Genomic DNA, 20,820 nt, shown 5'->3' on the forward strand with positions numbered 1-20,820 from the left:
TAATCCAGCCCGTGACATTTTTTTCGATGCCTCCTTTGATGTAGGGTATGCAGGCCACCCCTCCTCCCTACTACCACTGGGAGTCCGCTTCCGTCAACTGCTCCATTCTCTTTGCTTTCGCTTCCCTCAAACCTTCTTGACAACTTGGGGTACAGCACCGCCTTGGCTCCGTCCCCGGATCTGCCTGCTCCATAACCTTTGTCAATTTCCCAAGGATGGTACCCCTTCACTTGTTTATCGTCGGGCATTTGCTGCTCTATGTGCACAAATGAAGGAAGCCACATTTATTTACACTGATGGCTCGAAAACATCGTTAGGTGTAGGGAGTGCCTATATTGTTGGCGACACCCCAAATCAATTTCGGCTTCCCGACCAGTGTTCGGTTTATACTGCGGAGCTTTACGCTGTTCTCCAGGCTGTCCACTACATCCGCCGCCATCAGCGGATACAGTATGTTATCTGTTCAGATTCTCTCAGCTCTCTCCTCAGTCTCCAAGCTCTTTACCCTGTCCACCCTCTGGTCCACCGGATTCAGGACTGTCTGCACTTGCTCCACCTGGGGGGCGTCTCGGTGGCGTTCCTCTGGCTCGCGGGACACATTGGTATCTGTGGAAATGAGGCGGCTGATATAGCGGCCAAAGCTGCAGTCTCTCTTCTTCGGCCAGTTATTCAATCGATTCCCTTCGCCGATCTAAGGAGCGTTTTATGTCGTCGTGTTGTTCTTTTATGGCACGCACATTGGTCGACACTTCCCCATAATAAATTGCGGGACGTGAAAGCTCTTCCTTGTGCTTGGACCTCTTCCTCCCGAATGCGTCTTCGGGAGGAGGTAATTTTAACTAGGCTCCGGATAGGGCACTGTCTTTTTAGCCATCGACATCTTTTACGCGGCAATCCTCCCCCACTCTGTCCCCACTGTTCTCAGCTGTGGACGGTAAGACACCTTTTAATTGAGTGCCCCTATTTTACTCCGTTATGCACCCGTCTACAGCTGTCGCCTGATATATCGTCAATTTTAGCGGATGACACGTGCTCGGCCGATCGCGTTCTCGAGTTTATTAGTGCCAGTGAAATGACGTCAGTCATTTGAAGCTTTTTTTGGGGACAACCAACCCCTTTCTGTAGTGGATTTTTAAGCCTTCCTTCTGCTTTTAGTTTCTCCAATTTTTTGAGTTTAGTTCCCATTTCTGCTGGTTTCCATTTTCGGTTTTTATTGTTTCCTAAGTCACGGAGCGGGTGCTAAAATACCATAGCAGTTTTGCGCCCTAAAAAAAAACCTATCCCATCAAAGGCAGGGCTACCTGTGAAACCAGTCATGTGGTCTACAAGCTTAGCTGCAACCACTGTGCTGCATTCTATGTAGGCATGACAACCAACAAGATGTCTGTCTGCATGTATGGCCACAAACAAACTGTGGCCAAGAAACAAGTGTACCATCCTGTTGTTGAACACGCTGCCAAACATGATATCCTTCATTTCAATGACTGCTTCACAGCTTGTGCCATATAGATCCTTCCCACCAACACCAGCTTTTCTGAATTGCGCAGGTGGGAACTTTTCCTGCAATACATCCTGTTCCTGTAACACTCCTGGCCTCCAACTTAGTCACTGTCCTCACTCATCCAGCCCCTGCCCTGTTCTCATTATACTACTACACAGCAGTCAATCCACCACCACACCCAGTCTTTTTATTTCTCTCCTTTTCCGATATCCCCCATGTCTCCCCTGTCCCCTGTCTAACCTGCAGCACTTCACTGTATGCCACCTCCACCATAATATCCCTCCCCCTTTCTGCCTGGCTGCCTCCTTACCCCCACTCAGTCGCCACTCCCATCATGCACTGGTGCTGCTGCTGGCAATGTGGTTTCAGTTGCTGAGACTGCAGTGTGTGTGTGTGTGTGTGTGTGTGTGTGTGTGTGTGTGTGTGTGTGTGTCCAATACTGTAACATACACATATTTACCCAAGTGTAAGACAACCATGGTTATAAGACGACCTTTCTTTCCCCCCTCAGTGGGCCTCTTGAGAAAAATTTATTTTTAACATAATCTGATTAATCAAAATTACAAACTGTTTCATTGACATAAAGTACCTGCCTAAAAAATTAACATTATAATTATTCTAAATTTGTCATTTATTACCTAATTTTGGATAATACAAGGATAAATAATTTAAGTGAAAAGAAATGGATTACATTAATTTGTGGTCCACGTTTGTTTTCTACATTTGTCACTTACCCTGTCATCCGTGGCATCACTATTTTAATCTTCATACTAATAGCACAGCTGTGAAATTTATATCTTTGTTGTCATAAATATTTGTTTCTTCTGAATATGTCATGAGTTTTGAGGTTGTTTTCTTGTGAGACCTGAGAACACAGCTGTTTTTATCTAAATACATATTGGATTTCGCTTCTATACTGACTTGAAAATGTTAAGTCTCTAGCTTCCAAGCACATCATTTGCCTGCCGCTCTCTCATTGGCTGCGTAGAATCAGCAGCCGACGCACCCCATCGTACATCACGGTGAATGTTGACAACATTGCAGACACAGAAGTACGCCACTGGCCCCTATCAAGACTTTTATTGTCTCCTGCGGAAATGAATACTGTTGTTCGGTATTTATCCAATTTTAAAGTCAGTTCAATTCAAACTACAAATGGATTCAGGCCAGCTTCAGTTTATACATGGTAGATGTTCCTAAAATGCCAAAGTACGTGGTATAGATTCCCACGGTTGGCAATGTGACTTAGTTTGCTACCCACGAACTACTACTCTCCCTGCAGTCAACTTGTTCTCAGCCAAGCTGTTATCACTGTACCGCCTTCAGCCTTTCCGTAGTATTGTGAAAAATCTTCTAGTGTGCAAGTCGTATGTAACAACAGCAACTAATACATAAATAAAAGATCACAGTCACTATTCAGTCAATTTCTCAACCTCGCTCATTGTACCATTTACTGATCCCTATTCATACTATTTCCATGACCGGTTGTGCCACTGTAATTTATTCTTGTAGCAGCTATTATATTTTAATGATTTATTTCATTTGTCACTATTTCATTCTGGATTAATTTTCCTTCTTGTTCCATCTGAATGTCACCACTATGTTCTAAAGTTTATTAAAAGCTGGTAATGTTTTTACCGGTATTCTAATATGCAAGCAGTGACTGAATTTCTCATTTGCAACCCTTTTAGTCAAATCATTGCAGTCTCTCATAATCATATGAAATATTTATTTGAGTTCAGAATCAAGTAATGTTTTTTGAGGGACAGCATTCTGCTTTTGAATGTTACCTTCACTTAAAAAGCAGCATTATTGTGTAAATGGTTTCCACACATGTATGAGAACTTTTATTGCAAACCTGTTCAAATACAATAAGAGTTTGTAAGATAACAGAATTTAGTGATTTATCCTGTATGAGGGTGTGGGTTGGTATTCCATATGCGGATGATATGGTGTTATTGGCAGAGAGTGAACAAAACTATAAATTGAATACTAAAAGAATTAAATAAGACGTGTGAGGAATTCGGAATGAGAATTCGTAAGAAAAAGACGAAATGTATAGTGATAAGTGCAATAAATGTAAGAATGGCTATAAAGTTAGGACAGGAAGATATAGAGCAAGTGCTTTCAAATATCTGGGAAGCATAATTACTTAAGGCATGAAGTGTTATAAAGAGGTGGAAACATGGACAGCCATTGGCAAGAAGGCATTTAATAAGAGGAGGCAATTCTATGTGGGTGCGTGGACAAGGACCTGAGGAAGAGATTGGTGAAGTTTTATACACTGGTCAGCCAGAATATTACCACCAACTACCAAACAGCCACTTTGTTCACCTTTGGCATGAATGACAGCGGCGATGTGTCGTGGCATAGAAGCAATGGAGCTTTGGTAGGTCGCTGGATGGAGTTGGCACCACATCTGCATACACAAGTCACCTAATTCTTGTAAATTCTGGGGAGGGGGGGGGGGGGGCGATGAGCTCTGGCGCCATGTTCAGTCACATCCCAGGTGTGTTAGATTGGGTTCAAATCTGGCAAGTTGGGGGACCAGCACATCACTTGAAACTTGCCACTGTGTCCCTTGAACCACTTCCATATTACACTCCTGGCCTTGTGACATGACACATGAATACTCCCCAGAGCATGTTGGAGTCATCAGCTTGTTCCTGTCCCTGGTGTCAAGGAGCTATTCTCCTAGAAGATGACAGCTTTGCATCCTCCCTTCAGTATGATGGAGGAGGTATTGGGTTCATCAGACCATGCAATACTCTGTCACTGTGCCAGTGTCCAGTGGCGATGGCTATCTGCCCATTTCAGTCGTAGTCGCCAATGTTGTTGGGTTAACATTGGCACATACATGGGTTGTCTGTTGCAGAGGCCCATCATTAGGAGTGTTCAGTGCACTGTGTATTCAGACACACATGTACTCTGCCCACCACTAAAGTATGATGTTAATTCTGCCACAGTTTGCCACATGTCCGATTTTTACCAGTCTGCCCAGCGTGTGACGTCAGACGTGTGTAACAAGGAGTGGCCGCCTTACCCCACGATGTCTGGACATAGTTTCAGTTTGGTTTCGCCATGTGTTGAAGACACTCACTAAAACACTCCTCAAACACATGACAAATCGTGCAGTTTTTGAAATGCTGTGCTGAGCCTCAGGGCCATCACAATCTGCCCTCGGTCAAACTCGAATAGACAGCACGGCTCCCCACCACACACACACACACACACACACACACACACACACAGAGCATGCTCACTGATACTATATGCCTCACGCATGCGTCTGATTGGTAGTCATTCTTCACCAGGTGATGCTGCCATCGTGTGGATGGGTTTGTGCAAGTAGTTGGTCTGTGGTCATAATGTTCTGCCTGGTCCGTGTATGGAGTGTGGAATTATATGGAGCTGAGACATGGACACCGAGGAAAGAGGAAGAAAGAATAGAAGCATTTGAGATGTGGATTTGGATGTCAGAAGGGATAAGATGGGTAGAGAGGACGAAGAGAGAGCAATTTTGAAGATAATCAGAAAGAGGAAACACAATTGTCTTGGGCATTAGATGAGAAGAGAGTTTTTACTGATTGGTCCTGTGGTTGGACCAGTGAATGACAGAAGAAGATGCAGAAGATACCAGATGCTGTGGGAATATAAGGTTAGGTAGCAAATTACAGGAGTACATGGAGAGCTACATATGAATTAACAAAATCAGCAAATCAGAAACACCTTATGTCCAGTACCACAAATGTTTCAAAAGAAGCAAAAGTGTGATTATCAGAAGAACCAACAATTGAAAGTTGCTGAGAAATATCCCACATTTTCTACTGGTATGTTATTCTAGACCCAAAAGGTATATATATATATTTGGGGAAAATGTCCTTCCCCTTTTGGTTTGTTTATTTTCTGTTTTTTAGTCTTGTTTCCTTTATAATATTACAGTTAAGTTTGGTGTGAATGCCTTTCCTTATCTTTCTAGGTGGTTCTACATGAGTCATATTAGAAATGCCTTAGCAATGCAAAAGTAATCGTTAAACAATGTAATAATGTGATAAAAACTGATTATAATATTAATTGCACTACAGTCATATAACATTTATGTATATTATTGGCTGTCAGTCCATTAAGTAGACACAAAATATTTGTTTCAATCAGTGTCACTACCATCAAAGATACATAATCTGCCATTCTCATTTTGCAAAAAATGTGGACATCAGAGATTTCTGATTTTCTCAGTTCATATGAATACCTGCCCTAGGGCATTACAGTACTGGTGATGATTTGTGAACTCCAGAAAGGCCCTCAGATTGGTGATTAAAGGGAATTGCAGAATGAATAGAAGACTAACTTTAAAGCTTTTCAGTAGCTACCAACTATAGATAGCAAACAACAGTTTTTCATGTACCTAACATGTCAGAATTAAGGCCATTTCCAAACTCACTCTTTATAGTTCACCAATGGACAACGCCTTGTGTCACTTCTGGTTTCATAGTTTCAAGCATTTGAAAGAATGTTGTCTGCTTTAATCCTGGGGACAAACTTAAAACAGTCGATAACAAGCAGAAAGTCTTCCTGGAGTGTGCAAACATAAGTTAATGAAAATGACATTCTGGAGGTAATGCCAGTTAAGATTTTATCGAGGCATTTGTAGTATGAAGAAAGGGTTAGCAAATAATTGTCCTTCACAAGAAAGAGGAGAAAGACATAAACTAGATACATTCAAAGGTCTCAAAGTATGAAGAACAGGTAGAAATATAACAAGTAGACAGATTCCTGTGAAGACACTGTCCTTGGTCAGTGGGAAGGTAGGAATCTGTCAGACATGAGTTCTCTGCTGCACCAAGGGGTGACTTTGATGTTTCTGGGCACTAAATTTCTCATACTCACGATAAGTGATTATACTTTTTAGCTCTGATACATTTTGAAGCTACTGTTGCTCTTATTAATCAAGCAACTATATAGTAACAAAGTTAAAGATAGAATTATACTGCTCAGATCAGCAGGAAATTGGACGATTGGCTGTAGAACCACTTGCTGTTTCATTTGTTTACGTTTAAAATGGTTATCTGATTAACATTGCGATTGCAGTGTACCACCTGTGATACATTAGGCAAATTAATACATAATTTTGATACTACATTAAATGCTATGAGCACAGGATATTTAATCTGTGGATGCTAAGATGCAGTGTGGAGCAGGTATCTTCTCACTGCATTTGTCTTAAAATCCTGCACTTTAGCTTTCCTGTGTACACATCTGATCCTCTTGTATAAAAGAAAGAGTTTTTTGTTGATTCGTTATGAGGTAATGAGCATAATTGTATAAAAACTTGTAGGAGGTTTTGGTATTACCTCCAATAAAATGAATATTGACACACATTTAGGTTACTTCTGTTGGTATGTTGTTTTGTGTGTTAGGGCCCGTAGCTTATTTGCAACATTGAAGCAGTAACTAGGGAACTATTCAAAAGAACAGTAACAGAACTGTCGGGAGTTGGACTATTCATTGTAGCTGTGGATTGTGACATGAGAACCAGAAATTTGAGAGCATGGGAACAACTAGGGTTGCACACAGATAGAATGCATGTCGCAAACTCTGCAGAACATGACAGGATAGTTCGGAAATTCTGTAATGTACTAATTTTGAGAATTGCATAAGAAACCATTTACAACACGCAGGACTTATTTTGTCAAATGTCATAACTGTGAAAAAGAAGTTAATAAAAGATCTGCTGGAGCATGATGAGAGTGATCTTCCAGCTATGTTTCTTATTGCAGAGGAACAGTTGAATATTACTGGATGCACACCCCAAAGTGTGAGAGTGACATCGCAGTTATATTCGGATTGCAGTACGCAAGCTGTGTAACATATGCTGAAGAAAATGTGAAGTAATTTTGTGTAACTAGTAAGCAATATGCTTAACTGGAGATAGTATGAAGATGAGAAGACTTTCCTGAGAAACCACATATGATCTGAACCTGAAAAACAAAGAGAATGTTGTAAAGTTTGTTCGGCAGTGATTGTATGAAAAAGAGCAGATCTAGCATTTTGGAAAGTATTCTTGAAGTCCGTGAACTGTCATTGTCACATTAGCAGTATAAGAAATACAGGAGAGTCCCATAAATTGACTGCTAGATTGAACCAAGACTGTCTACAGAATAACTTACTAATATTTCTGAATTCATTATAGATTCAGTACTGATTACAGGGTCAGATTCACTTTTTTTGGAGATAATGAAAATAGTTGTTATGCCATTTTTTGACACAGATCTGATGTTGAAGCAATGCCCTCTTACTGTGATGATCGTAAGCACGGTAAGCACGTACTTATGGAACCTCAGTAATATACTATTAATAATTACAAAACAGGTCACTTGTAATGTTAACAAAGCATAGATTCATAACAAAATGAGATTTACTTAAAATCTTTGCTTATGTTTCTTTAAGACAATTAACAAATTGATTCATCCCATTATCTCCAACATTGCTAGAATTTACAACAGCATTGGGAATTTGTGTCTCAGTTAAATATTTTTTGTGAAGGTGCAGTGTTTGGTTTCTGTATCTAGAGGCAGACCAAACAGATCCTTTTTCAAAGATCCCACTTGTAATTCTTAGTGAGGAAATATTATGTACACGTCCTTTGCATTACAAGCATTAATTTTATCCATTCATTTGCACTGAGATTCTGACATGTGCTTAACCATAACTTTTTCGTGAACCATGAAACGTAACATCCCAAGTGTATTGAGCAATGGCACAACTACACTTGTTCTTATTTATTTCATAAGCAAATCATTTTGACTAGAAAAATAGCAATGACAACACAAACTACAGCACTACCCACACACAAAACTAATACTACTTAGAGACTACAGCTAATGACAATGTCCAATCTGCCACTCTCTCTGCCGAGAGTTCACAGCAGACAGCCCTGGCTAATGCAGTTTCATGGGGTGCTGGAGTATATCACCCTGTGAGGTTCCTACCTTCAGTGTACAGCAAGATACTAAATTTAGCAACACCACCATCAGAAAATTATATTTTAATAAGTTAAAGGAATGGGTTGGATCTGGATATGTATACAGCACAGTGGACCATTTGTAAATCATGAATGAAATTGTGGAATAGAGCAAGCAGTATCAATAGTCTATATCTGAGATTCACAGAAAGCTTTTGACTCAGATTCACAAAATGCGTTCAGACAGCTTTTGAAATTGGAGGTATTGATTTAACCTATTTTAATATAGTGAAGATGTCTATACCAATTCAAAAGTTTCAATTTACTTCTTTCAAGATAGAGGAGGAGCCAGGTACAGAAATGACATATTACCAAAACTATTATTTGCTTAAAAGGAAATTCTCAGAACTTTAAATTGGGAAAACAAAGACGAAAACATGTAATGGAGCAAGTCTGAACCACATTTGTTTCATTGTTGACATTGTAACATCCACATAAACTTAAGCAAGTGGGAGAATTTAATAGGCAAAATTTGGAGCAGACCTGGAAATAAAGTATAATAAGACTAAAATAATGTACAGTGACCATATTGAATAGAAAATTGTACAAATTAATCATGAAGTGATTGAACCAGTTTAGGTTTGTATTGACAGTGGTTTAAGACAATGACAGATTGATAACAAAATAAGTAGTTGGTAAACTAGATAGGATTTTCAGACACATGTATTCAGATAGAAATTGCAGCAAAATGCTTTACAGTCTTTCAGTATGGTTTATGTAGCTAGCTTCTAATCATTACAATCCCAGCGATTAGCCGCTTGCAGTCCAGAAAATTTATTCCTGTGATTGCTCACCACTTGGTGATACCCCAGCAGGGGCAGGATAGTGGGCTATGTCAAAAGATTATAAAGAGATAAGTTGTAGATTCCACCAAAGTAAAATGCTACTATGCAACAGGCGGTATTCAGTATCTAAAACATATAAGGTTTTTTTGATAAATAGAAAAAAATACCATTGCAAGTAAAATGGACAGCATAAGTTATGATGCAACACTTTGGAATCATGTTTCTGCAATAATAAGTAAGTTTCCTTCAAACACTCAAACTGTTATAAACTAAAAGATTGTGCTAGACATAATTAGTTTCTTCCTTGCTTACAAACAGCACTATTATTTGTAGTTTGATGGCAGTTGCTGTATAATTATTAATTTCAAATTTTTGTTTTCCACATAGACCTTCAGGTTGGGACAACATGAAAAAAATAAGTATTCTTTACGAAAACATGCAGAGCATGAAACCTGATGATTATTACCGAGATGTTATTGTGCAACCAGTTATTAGAAAGGTATGTTTTATTCGAAGAAAAATAACTCTTCTTGATATCTCTTAGCCAGAAAATCATAAGCTTGCTTTGTGTAAGTATCTCACTGAGAATTAGACATTCAAAGCTTAAGAATACTTCTTGTCCACATTCATTTTTTATTTTATTATACAGATGGAATAATACTTAAAAATTCTAATTCTCTTTACTGTTTTGGTGTTTTGACTTAATATGTTAGCTTACTGTTCCTTAAATTTTTGAAGCCTGTCCAAAGAGAATGCGAAATGCAAGCAGAAGATGAACAGTATTTCTTATCCAAGCAACTCCAGCTTCTGCAGCAAGGTGGACCTGCAAATGCAAGGCAAGAGTCTCCACTTAGGACTGCAGTGCAGAAAACTGGAGACAGAAGAGTTACAGGATCACCTGGTATTCAGGGGCAGTTAGGTTCACCAAAGAAGGTAAATATCTATTTATAAAATTGTTCATATAAAAAAGTGTACTCTCAAAGCAGCAGCAAGGGAACACACACACACACACACACACACACACACACACACACACACACACACACAAATGATTCAAGTTTTACAAGCTTTTGGGGTCAATGGCTCCTTCGTCTGGTGGAAGAGTTGAAGGGGAAGGAGGGGGGGGGGTGAAGGAAATGTATTGAAGAGTTTTAGGGTAAGGAGTACAGTTTGATGCCATCTCCGTCTATACCAATACACACACCCCCACCCCCACCCCCCGCCCTGCCCCACCCATACATGGCCTGTGCTGCTGAACATTTCCTTAGTCAATGTCCGTCTGTCTCCTAGCCTATGATGTCCTTCTTGCTCACCTTAATCAACTTTATACTTACCAACAATTACTTCACCTTTGAAAGGAAGACATACTAACAGACCAGGGGTATGGTCATGGGAACCAGGATGGCACCTTCCTATGTCAGCCTTTTCACGGGTCACTTGGAGGAGGTGGGTATCCATAATTCTTCAGCCTCCGGTTTGGTTTAGATACATTGATGACATCTTTGCTGTATGGTCTCATGGTAAGGCTGGCCTGCTAAAATTCCTGGAATCTCTAAATACCTTCTCCCAATTAAATTTCACCTGGTCCTATTCTGAATCCCATGCCACTTTCCTTGCTGTTGATCTCGTCCTCACTGAAGGCCAGCTACACATTTGTCCCCATCAAATCCACTAACAAACAACAGTACTTAAATTTTGACAATTGCCATCATTTCCATGTCAGCCTCCCATATAGCCTTGGCATTTGAGGCAAACATCTCTGTTCAGATGCAGACACTTTACAAAATTACACCACCACTCTCACATCAGCCTTCACTGGATATTGTCCCAACAGCCTAATTCAAAAGAGAACTTCGGAGCACACCACTTGTCACCCCGTATTATCCTGGTCTTGAATGTGTCACTCAGCTACTTTGACAAGGCCATGACTTCCTAAAATCATACCCTGAAATGAGATCCATTCTGTTTGAGATTTTGCCTTGCCCATCACACCTAGAATAGCTTTTCGTTGCTGCCCAATCTCTGCAATATCAGACCTTATGTTCCTTCTGCACCCATCTCCCTACCCTGTAGCTCCTACCCTGTAGCTCCTACCCCTGTGACCATCCCCAGTCGAAGATTTGCACTATACACCCTCCTACCACCACCTATTACAGCCCTGTAAGTGGCAAAACATTTACTATCAAAGGGAGAGGAACCTGTGAAACGACACGTCATATACCAGCTGTTACGCAAAAGCTGCTCATCCTTTTATATCGGTGTGACTAACAGCCAGTTATCAGTCAGGATGAATGGGCATAGGCAAAGGGTGTATACAGGCAACAAACAATATCCTGTTGCAGAAAATGCTGTACAGCATGACAGTCATGACCTCGGTGCCTGTTTCACCACAAACGTCATCTTCCTATGTAGGTCGGTGTCAACAAAATATTTTCGCATTCAGAGGAGAAAGTTGGTGATTGGAATTCACTCCATTTTAGGTTCTTGCATCTTTCATTTTCTAACTTGCCTATGTTTCACCACCCCTGTCCCACTTCTATTACATACAATGCATTTAGCTTTTTAGTCTTATTAACTTGTGCTCAATGTTTTAGTAGTAATCTCTGTCTTACATATTACACTATCTTCCACCTTTAAGCTCTGGGTTTTCAGATCTCATCCGGCCAACAATCAGTCTTTCCTTCTCATCCCATCCGGCAAGTTTCCTCTGGCCCGAGATACTGGGTGACTTTTCTAAACTGTGCCCCTCTCCCTAAACCTATCCAGTCCTTTCCTTTCACCCCTCTTCCTTCCCCTTCAACGCTTCCAATGGTTCTGAAAGCTTGTAAAAGTTAAATCCTTTTGTGTGTGTGTTCCCCTGCTGCTGCTTGGTGAGTAGATTAAAAAATCTATCAATTTACATTTTATTATCAATAATTGGTTATTTTCATTGTTACATAAAATTGTTCAGATTTATTAGTGTGAAGTATGAGAACTATTTATGATAAGAATTGATGTTCTTATACCAAGGGAAATTTAATGTAGGCCTACAAATGTAGGCACATGCACTTCAAGCTGAAAATTGTTTTAACATCTGGAACCACACTGTCTGTTTCTTATACTAGTAGTGTTGAACTTTGTTTTAAAAAACATTGACCCAAAAGTAACTGGAATCGTAATGCTGCAACTCATGTACTTGTAGTAGCAGGTTGCGCGACCAGAGGGTTGTAGTAGGAGCTCTGGTGAGTCATTCTGCCACACGGCATCACCCAACAGTGAGAAGTGTGGTTTATTTGGCAGTTCTTTGAGTGTGCATTCAGTGCAGATGTGACACGAGGAAATGGCTAGTTCTTACAAACAATGTGCAGCAGTGATGTTTTGTTTCTTGCTCGGCAAGAACGCAGCAGAAACTGTTGCGATGATTCAGACAGCCTACAAAGACCATGCTCTCAGTAAAACGCAAGTGGAAGAGTGGTTCTCTCGGTTTAAAAAGGGAGAAACGGTGGTTGAAGATGAGCCCCGTTCTGGTTGAACTTAAACTGCTCGAAGCAAAGACAACATCGACAAAATCAGTGATCTCATCAGTGAAGATTGACGCAGGACAATCGCCCAACTCGAGAACTTGTCTGGGTTGTCCTGGAGCTCAATTCAGCGCATCTTGACCATCGATATGGGGTTGCGAAGAGTGGCAGCAAAATTCGTGCCGAAGCTTCTTACTGGAGATCAAAGGGATCGTCGCGTTCAAGCCTGTTTCGAAATGAAGGACTTGTTCAAAGATGATCCACATTTTTAAAAAAAAATCATTACAGGTGATGAGTCGTGGTGCTATGGGTACGATCCAGAAAGTAAACAACAGTCATCACAATGGAAGTCACCTGGCTCACCTCGACCGAAAAAAGCCTGACAAGTGAAATCAAATGTGAAAACGATGTTGATCCTGTTTTTTGACATCAAAGGGATTGTACACTCTGAATTTGTCCCTGAAAACCAGTCAGTAAACCAACAATTCTATTTGGAGGTTATGAAACAGCTTTGCAGAAGTTTGTCGCGGAAACCTCTGGCTTTGTGGGATTTTGGCGTGTGGTTTCTGCATCACGACAACGCTCTCGCGCACACGGCTCTCAGCGTTTGCCAGTAATTGGCCTCAACGAACACGACTACCTTGACCCACATGCCCTATTCACTGGATTTAGCACCCTCGGACTTCTTCCTATTCCTGAGGATGAAGAGAGACTTGAGAGGGAAGCGTTTTGTGGAGGTGGAAGACGTAAAACTCAATGTCATGAAAGTGCTGGCAGGTATCAAAGAGGATGAATTTAAAAGTGCTTCGAACACTGGAATGAACATTTGGACAAGTGTATTAATGCTAATGGAGAGTACTTCGAAGGAGATTAAGGTTGTATTTGTAAACAATAAAGTATATGCTTTCTAGAAAGAAATTCCGGTTATTTTTGGGTCCCCCCTCGTATCTGAGCAATTCGTGTAGACACACTCATCAAAATCTATTTTTTTCCCCCCTACAAATTTGAATTTCAGTGTATAAAAGGCCAATTTCATGATAACTATACTGTTACCCAAACCTTCAAATCTCACTTGACAAATTAGAGAGCTGTTGTATATTTAGCTTCTTCTTTCTGAAAGCCTGATGCGCAGTGTAATATGCCACTGAAAAAGTAATCATTGAATCAGTACTTAAAGTACACATGAACATCAGAGTGAAAGCCGTTGTAACTTGGTTTTGCATATGATTGAAAAGAGAAAATCAAGGAATATGTAAAGAATGAAGACGGATAGAGTAAAGAAGAATTTGCACACACACAGATTGTGTAGGTAATGAGTCCAAAATAAATGGTTCTCAACAGTAGTTTCTTTAGTGACCTTATCATTGATGGGAATGAAACCATGATTGTCCTTCCATCCTTCCTACATGATAGATACAACTGCATAGTATTTACAGGAGGTACAGGTGATCGTCATATCAAAGATGTGAATTAAAAGCTGGAAGAAAGTGCGGACCCAATTACAGTGGACTAAACACACCCACCCCCAACCATAGGTCTCGTGCACCTTTTGGAAGTACATGTGCGATGAGAATACGGTCCCAACGCATTGCAGTACTCCCTCCTTTCCTGTGCTGTTATCCCACTCTTTCTTATCTGACTTGGTCTGTAGGACAGCTTCACTGCTGACAGTCTTCGCTTATTACTGAACACTGATTATGATTGCTTATTCTGCTTAGTCATGCTTTCTGCCCCTTGTTCATTTCAGTCAATTCAGATTTGGTCTCCACTTATGGGTCTGTCTTCCATTCTCTCAAAATTTTACAGTAGTTTGGGCTGTGCAGGGAATGGCACCCAATGTGGCACATTTTGCACACACTGGTCAGTATTCTCTGAAGTACCTCTTGAGTGGACCAGATTAGGTGCCCAAAGCATAACACAGTAGCCAGTCCATTGTGGGGATGGGAGATGTCACACCCATACATCCGTAGCCTCTGGCGACATGTGGATGACACTCTTAGCCTCAGAGCTGAAAACTGAAAGCCGTTTACCACATACTTCACCTCGGTGATAGATGACAGTCCTTATGACAACCTTTCCTACATCACAGCTTAATGTGTGGGAAGCACTACTTGCTCCTAAAACAGTAGAACATATTTCGGCCTCACTTTTGGTAAAATTGATGATGTTGCTGGTAACATGCAATCTAAAATGCTTAACATTATTTACAGTTTATAACCTGCAGTATTTTGAGCTACATTGTTAAGTCTGTAATTTGTGTGTGTGTGTGTGTGTGTGTGTGTGTGTGTGTGTGTGTGTGTGTGTGTGTGTGTATTGCTGTTGCTGTTGTTGTTGTTGCTAATCCATATTCCAATTTCTTATCTTCAGATTGACAGCACAAAACCAAGTGTGACAGGCAGTGGGGAAGGAGTTTTAGCTAACTTCTTCAATTCACTGCTGTACAAGAAGACAGGTGGTGGGCCACAGACACCAAAAACACCAGGTATTTATTCCATTCTCCCCCCCCCCTCCCTCTCTCTCTCTCTCTCTCTCTCTCTCTCTCTCTCTCTCTCTCTCTCTCTCTCAAAGCCCTGCTCTGCCTCCCTTATTGCTTTTGGATCTGGAAGGTCTAATTTTTTTAAGTAAACTTATCTTAATACATGTATTGCATCATATGGCTAGTGCGTGTAGTCTTGCTTTGTGTCTTTGTATAATTGGTAACGTTCAATTAAACCTTACAATTTGTTTGTTACATTACAGCATATGACCAACTATTTTTATATGGACCAATTTTTAATGTCTTTGTGTTAGTTTTTTCACAAATCCTCGTTGTTAAGTTGTCTGTGTAGTTCTGTTGTTTAATTAGTTATAAGAATTTTATTTGGCAGGTAAAAAATTTACAGAGTACTGAAAGACCTAAGTCGAAACAAGGCCCTGGGAGTAGACAACCTTCCATTAGAACTGCTGTTAGCCTTGACAGAGCTAGCCCTAACAAAACTCTACCATCTGGTGAGCAAGATGTATGAGACAAGTGAAATACCCTCAGACTTCAAGAAGAAGATAATGATTAGAATTCCAAAGAAAGCAGGTGTTGACAGGTGTGAAAATTACCGAACTATCAGTTTAATAAGTCACGGCTGTAAAATGTTAACACTTAATTCCTTACAGACGAATGGAAAAACTGGTAGAAGCCGACCATGGGGAAGATCAGTTTGGATTCCGTAGAAATGTTGAAACTTGTTTGGCAATACTGACCCTACAACTTAGAATATAGATTAAGGAAAGGCAAACCTGTGCTTCTAGCATTTGTAAACTTAGAGTTTTTGACAGTTTTGACTGGAAAACTCTTTCAAATTCTGAAGGTGGGTAGGGTCAAATACAGGGAGCGAAAGGCTATTTACAATTTGTACAGAAATCAGTAGCAGCTATAAGAGCCAAGGGGAATAAAAGGGAAGCAGTGGTTGGGAAGGGAGTGAGACAGGGTTGTAGCCTATCCCCAATGTTATTCAATCTATATATTGAGCAAGCAGTAAAGGGAACAAAAGAAAAATTTGGAGTACGAATTAAAATCCATGAAGAAATAAAAACTTTGAGGTTTGCCAGTGCCATTGTAATTCTGTCAGTCACACCAAGGACCTGGAAGAGCCGTTGTAGGGAATGGACAGTGTCTTGAAAGGAGGCTGTAAGATGAACATCAACAAAAGCAAAACAGGATGATAGAATGTAGGTGAATTAAATCAGGTGATGCTGAGGGAATTAGATTAGGAAATGATACACATAAAGTAGTAGATGAGTTTTGCTTTTTGGGGAGCAAAATAACTGATGATGGTCGAAGTAGAGAGAATATAAAATGTAGACTGGCGATGGCAAGGAAAGCGTTTGAGGACGAGAAATTTGTTGGCATTGAGTATAGATTTAAATGTCAGGAAGCCTTTTCTGAAAGTATTTGTATGGAGTGTAGCCTTCGAAATGTGGTGCTGCAGAAGAATGCTGAAGATCAGATGGATGGGTAGAGCACATAACTAATTAGGAGGTACTGAATCATACTGGGGAGACGAGGCATTTGTGGCACAACTTGACTAGAAGGATGGATTGGTTGGTAGGACATGTTCTGAGGCATCAAGGGACCACCAATTTAGTGTTGGAGGGCAGCGTGGAGGGTAAAAATCGTAGAGGGAGACTGAAAGATGAATACACTAAGCAGATTCAGAAGGATGTAGGTTGCAGTAGTTACTTGGAGATGAAGTTTGCACAGGCCTGCCACTGTGGCCGAGCGGTTCTAGGCGCTTCAGTCCAGAACCGTGCTGCTGCTACAGTCGCAGCTTCGAATCCTGCCATTGGCATGGATGTGTGTGATGTCCTTAGGTTAGTTAGGTTTAAGCAGTCTAGGGGACTGATGACCTCAGATGTTAAGTCTCATAGTGCTCAGAGCCAAGCTTGCACATGATAGAGTAGCATGGAGAGCTGCATCAAACCAGTCTCAGAACTGAAAATCACAACTACTACTTCAAGACTGTTTACTAACTTGTCTCACTTCACGCTATCTTTTCAGGTAAATAAAGAACACTGGTAGAATGCAGTCTAACTTATTATACAGTAACTTACTAATGACCTCAGGTGGTATATTGGTTAAGACATTGGAATGATACTTAGAAACTGGTCTAAAATGTGTGAACTATTGCAATTGACCCCGTCCTTCATTTGTGTCACTTCATGCAAATTCCAGAATGGTTCCCTTAGTAAGACCGCAGTGCACATACTTAGATATCTTTATCCAAATGAGAGAATGACCTTCATTTAATGACCTTTAGGTTGGCCCAATGTTTAACTTCCAACAATCCTCCTCCTCCTCTAAAAATGTGCAGCGATCTATGCTTCTCTCCTTTTCCCTTCTGCCCCATCAGCTCAGCCTCCTGTTGCTGCACTTACCATCCCACTATGCACTGGAGTGACAAGTCGTGGGGTAGCTCCTAATGTTATCGGACATCCTTTTGCCCTGTATAGTGCAGTAATTCGACATGGCATGGACTCAACAAGTTGTTGGAAGTTCCCTGCAGAAATATTGAGCCATACTGCCTCTATAGCCATCCATAATTGCAAAAGTGATGCTGGTGACAGATTTTGTGCATGAACTGACCTCTTGATTATGTCCCATAAATGTTCGATGGGATTCATGTTGGGTGACTGTTAGCCAAATTATTCTCTCAAATCGTCCAGAATGTTCTTCAAACCAGTCGCAAACAATTGTAGTCCGGTGACTCCCGCATTGTCATCCGTAAAAATTCCATTGTTGTTTGGGAACAAGAAGTCCACAAACAGCTGAAAATGGTCTCAAAGTAGTTTATTTGCACCAGAGGTCCCAGTCCATCCCATGTAAACACAGTCCACACCATTATGGGGCCGCCACCCACTTGCACAGTGCCTTCTTGAAAACTTGGGTCCATGGCTTCCTGGGGTCTGTGCCATACTTGAATCCTACCACCATCCCTAACTGACTGAATTAGTACTCATGTGACCAGATCAGTTTTCCAGTGGCCTAGGGTCCAACATGGTAGGAGCTCAGGAGAGCCACTCATGTTGATCACCTGCTGCCATAATCTGTTAATGCCAGATTTTGCCACACTATCTTAAAGGATACATTCGTCAAATGCCCCACATTGATTTCTGTGGTTATTTCATGCATTGTTGCTTGTCTGTTAGCTCTGACAACTCTGTGTAAAGGCTGCTGCTCTTGGTCTTTAAGTGAAGGCTGTGATGAGAGGTAATACCATAAATTTGGAATCTCTGCCAACTCTTGACACTGTGGATCTCGGAATATTGAATTCCTTAACAATTTCTGAAATGGAATGTCCCATGTGTCTAGCTCCAACTGCTCTTCTGTGTTCAAAGTCTGTCAAGTTCCATCGTGCAGCCATAATCTTGTCTGAAACCTTTTCACATGAACTACCTGAGCACAAATGACAGCTATGCCAGTGAACTGCCCTTTTACGCCTTGTGTAGGCGATACTACCACCATCTATGTATTTGCATATTGCTATATCACAACTTTGGTCACCTAAGTGTATTGTCCCTGCCACATCCCTTCACAGCCCCACAGGCAGCACTACGATGTCTTCCGCCACACCTGTCCTAATATCCCTCCCCTCTCCTACACCTCTTATGTGATGACCTTGTCATTGGAACTGCTATTCTCCTTACTATGGGCCCTTTCTGCTGCCAGCCAATGCCGTAGTGGCCCAAAGACATTGCAGCAGGTATTCAGAATTGTCAAAGGGCCCTTAAATGTCTCAAGTGACATCCTTCAGAAGATGCTCGTCACTTTTAAGCAGCTATATAATTAAATGCAGTAAGGAGAAGTGCTGGAAGCACTGTATCTCCTCTTCGAGAATGCCTCTTCATCCCAAGTACGATTCAGCCTTCTCAGTCTGCCAGTCCGCTAAATATCAACAACTGTACCAAGTCTCCTCCTCCATGGTGGTATATCTGCTGATGTGTAGGTTCTTGCAGAAAGCCTCATGATCTACTTTGCGACAGAATCAGCATCGTCTTCTTATCTGGCTACTTACAGAATGCTTAAAAGACAAATTCAGGGCATGCCCCTATTGTCAATTTATGTAACAAACCTTTCACTGACTGGTAACTGCTTGAGGCTCTTGTTGTATCATGACACAGCCTCAGGCTGTGATTAAATTCATAACCACATGACTCAACACCTGAATGTTATTGAGACACTCCTTGTCAGGACTTTCAGCTGTATTTGACCTGAAAGTATTTTCCCTTTTGTGATGGTGAGGTAATATGATCATCCCACTCCTTGCTTTCTTGTTTTAATCTCTTCTACCTGTTTATTGTGTCTCTCTATGATTTTCTTGTCCTCTGTCGTTCCTTGTAGTGTTTGTTGCCTTTCTGTCATTTTGTGGTTTTCCTTCCTCTCCATTTTGTGTTATAAGCCTCATTAGTTTTATTCTCACCCTTGTGGCATTATTTTAATCGGAACAAGGGACCAATGACCTAGCAGTTTTGTCCCTTCTTCTCCTCTTTTAAACCAACCACCTAACCACTCCTTAAACTAGGTAAAAACCGATCATCTATCTACAGATACTCACCAGTTAGCCTTACCAACATGCTCTGCTAAATGCTTGTGAAAGGATTGCTGAGATTGTTAGGCTGTCACATGAAGCTAGTATTTAGCTGGCAAATATGGGGTAGCCATGTTAGCTTTTTATCAAAGAAGAATCCTGAAAAGCTGGCAATTCGGCTGGCTTCTCAGATAACAGGGTCTATAGTTTCACTATCAGCGTGACTTCCAGGAGGAATGATAGACAAACAATTATCTGGTTATGTTGGAAACAGCAGTCCAACATGCCTTTTTCTAAATGCCAACATCTCATCCCAGACTTTTTGATCTGCATAACATGTACCACACTCCAGAATGAGATTTTCACTCTGCAGCGGAGTGTGCACTGATATGAAACTTCCTGGCATATTAAAACTGTGTGCCCGACCGAGACTCGAACTCGGGTCTGAGTTCGAGTCTCGGTCAGGCACACAGTTTTAATCTGCCAGGAAGTTTCATGTACCACACTGTTTGGTGTCATCAAATTTTACTTACCCTGTGTGGCTGTGGCTTTCAAGGATTCCTTTATATTCTTCACTTTGTATCCAAGTGGTTCTCTTCGGTTAGAGGTGGTATGTCTCTCAGCTAACAACAAGTCTAAGAGAATGGCATCCCACAGGGCTCAGTGATGACTGTATAACAGTCTTCCTCATCTCTGTCTGCCCAGCGACATCCCCCTCCCCCAAAAAATGACAACTTTTGCGTTTTTCTTGTGTTATAGTTTCCAGTCTCTATTCTTGGTTGAATGCCAGCTCCGAGGAGCCATACTGCTTGAACCCTTTCCCATGGCTTCCAGTTCTTTCCCACCAAAATGCAAGTCAGACATTTGTCATCATGGTATGGTCCGTCCTGACCCAGGATTGTAATTGGGTACCCAGTTCTTGGACATTGTTGCACAGCCCTGATTTTTTTAGGAT

The 20,820-nt window shown here is 41.0% G+C and overlaps 1 protein-coding gene across 2 annotated transcripts in view; it reads left to right on the top strand.

Annotated features, from left to right (window-relative positions):
- LOC126262502 (cytoplasmic dynein 1 light intermediate chain 2) overlaps nt 1-20,820 on the top strand; it is a 122,846-nt gene that overhangs the window by 70,390 nt on the left and 31,636 nt on the right. For both annotated transcript variants that reach the window (XM_049959173.1, XM_049959172.1), the window contains exons 7-9: nt 9,695-9,806; nt 10,046-10,240; nt 15,175-15,289. In XM_049959173.1, the coding sequence (XP_049815130.1) occupies nt 9,695-9,806; nt 10,046-10,240; nt 15,175-15,289 (422 nt within the window). The remainder of the gene's footprint in view (nt 1-9,694; nt 9,807-10,045; nt 10,241-15,174; nt 15,290-20,820) is intronic.

The sequence above is a fragment of the Schistocerca nitens genome, chromosome 6, assembly GCF_023898315.1.
Source record: "Schistocerca nitens isolate TAMUIC-IGC-003100 chromosome 6, iqSchNite1.1, whole genome shotgun sequence".
In the NCBI taxonomy this organism is placed as follows: Eukaryota; Metazoa; Arthropoda; class Insecta; order Orthoptera; family Acrididae; genus Schistocerca; species Schistocerca nitens.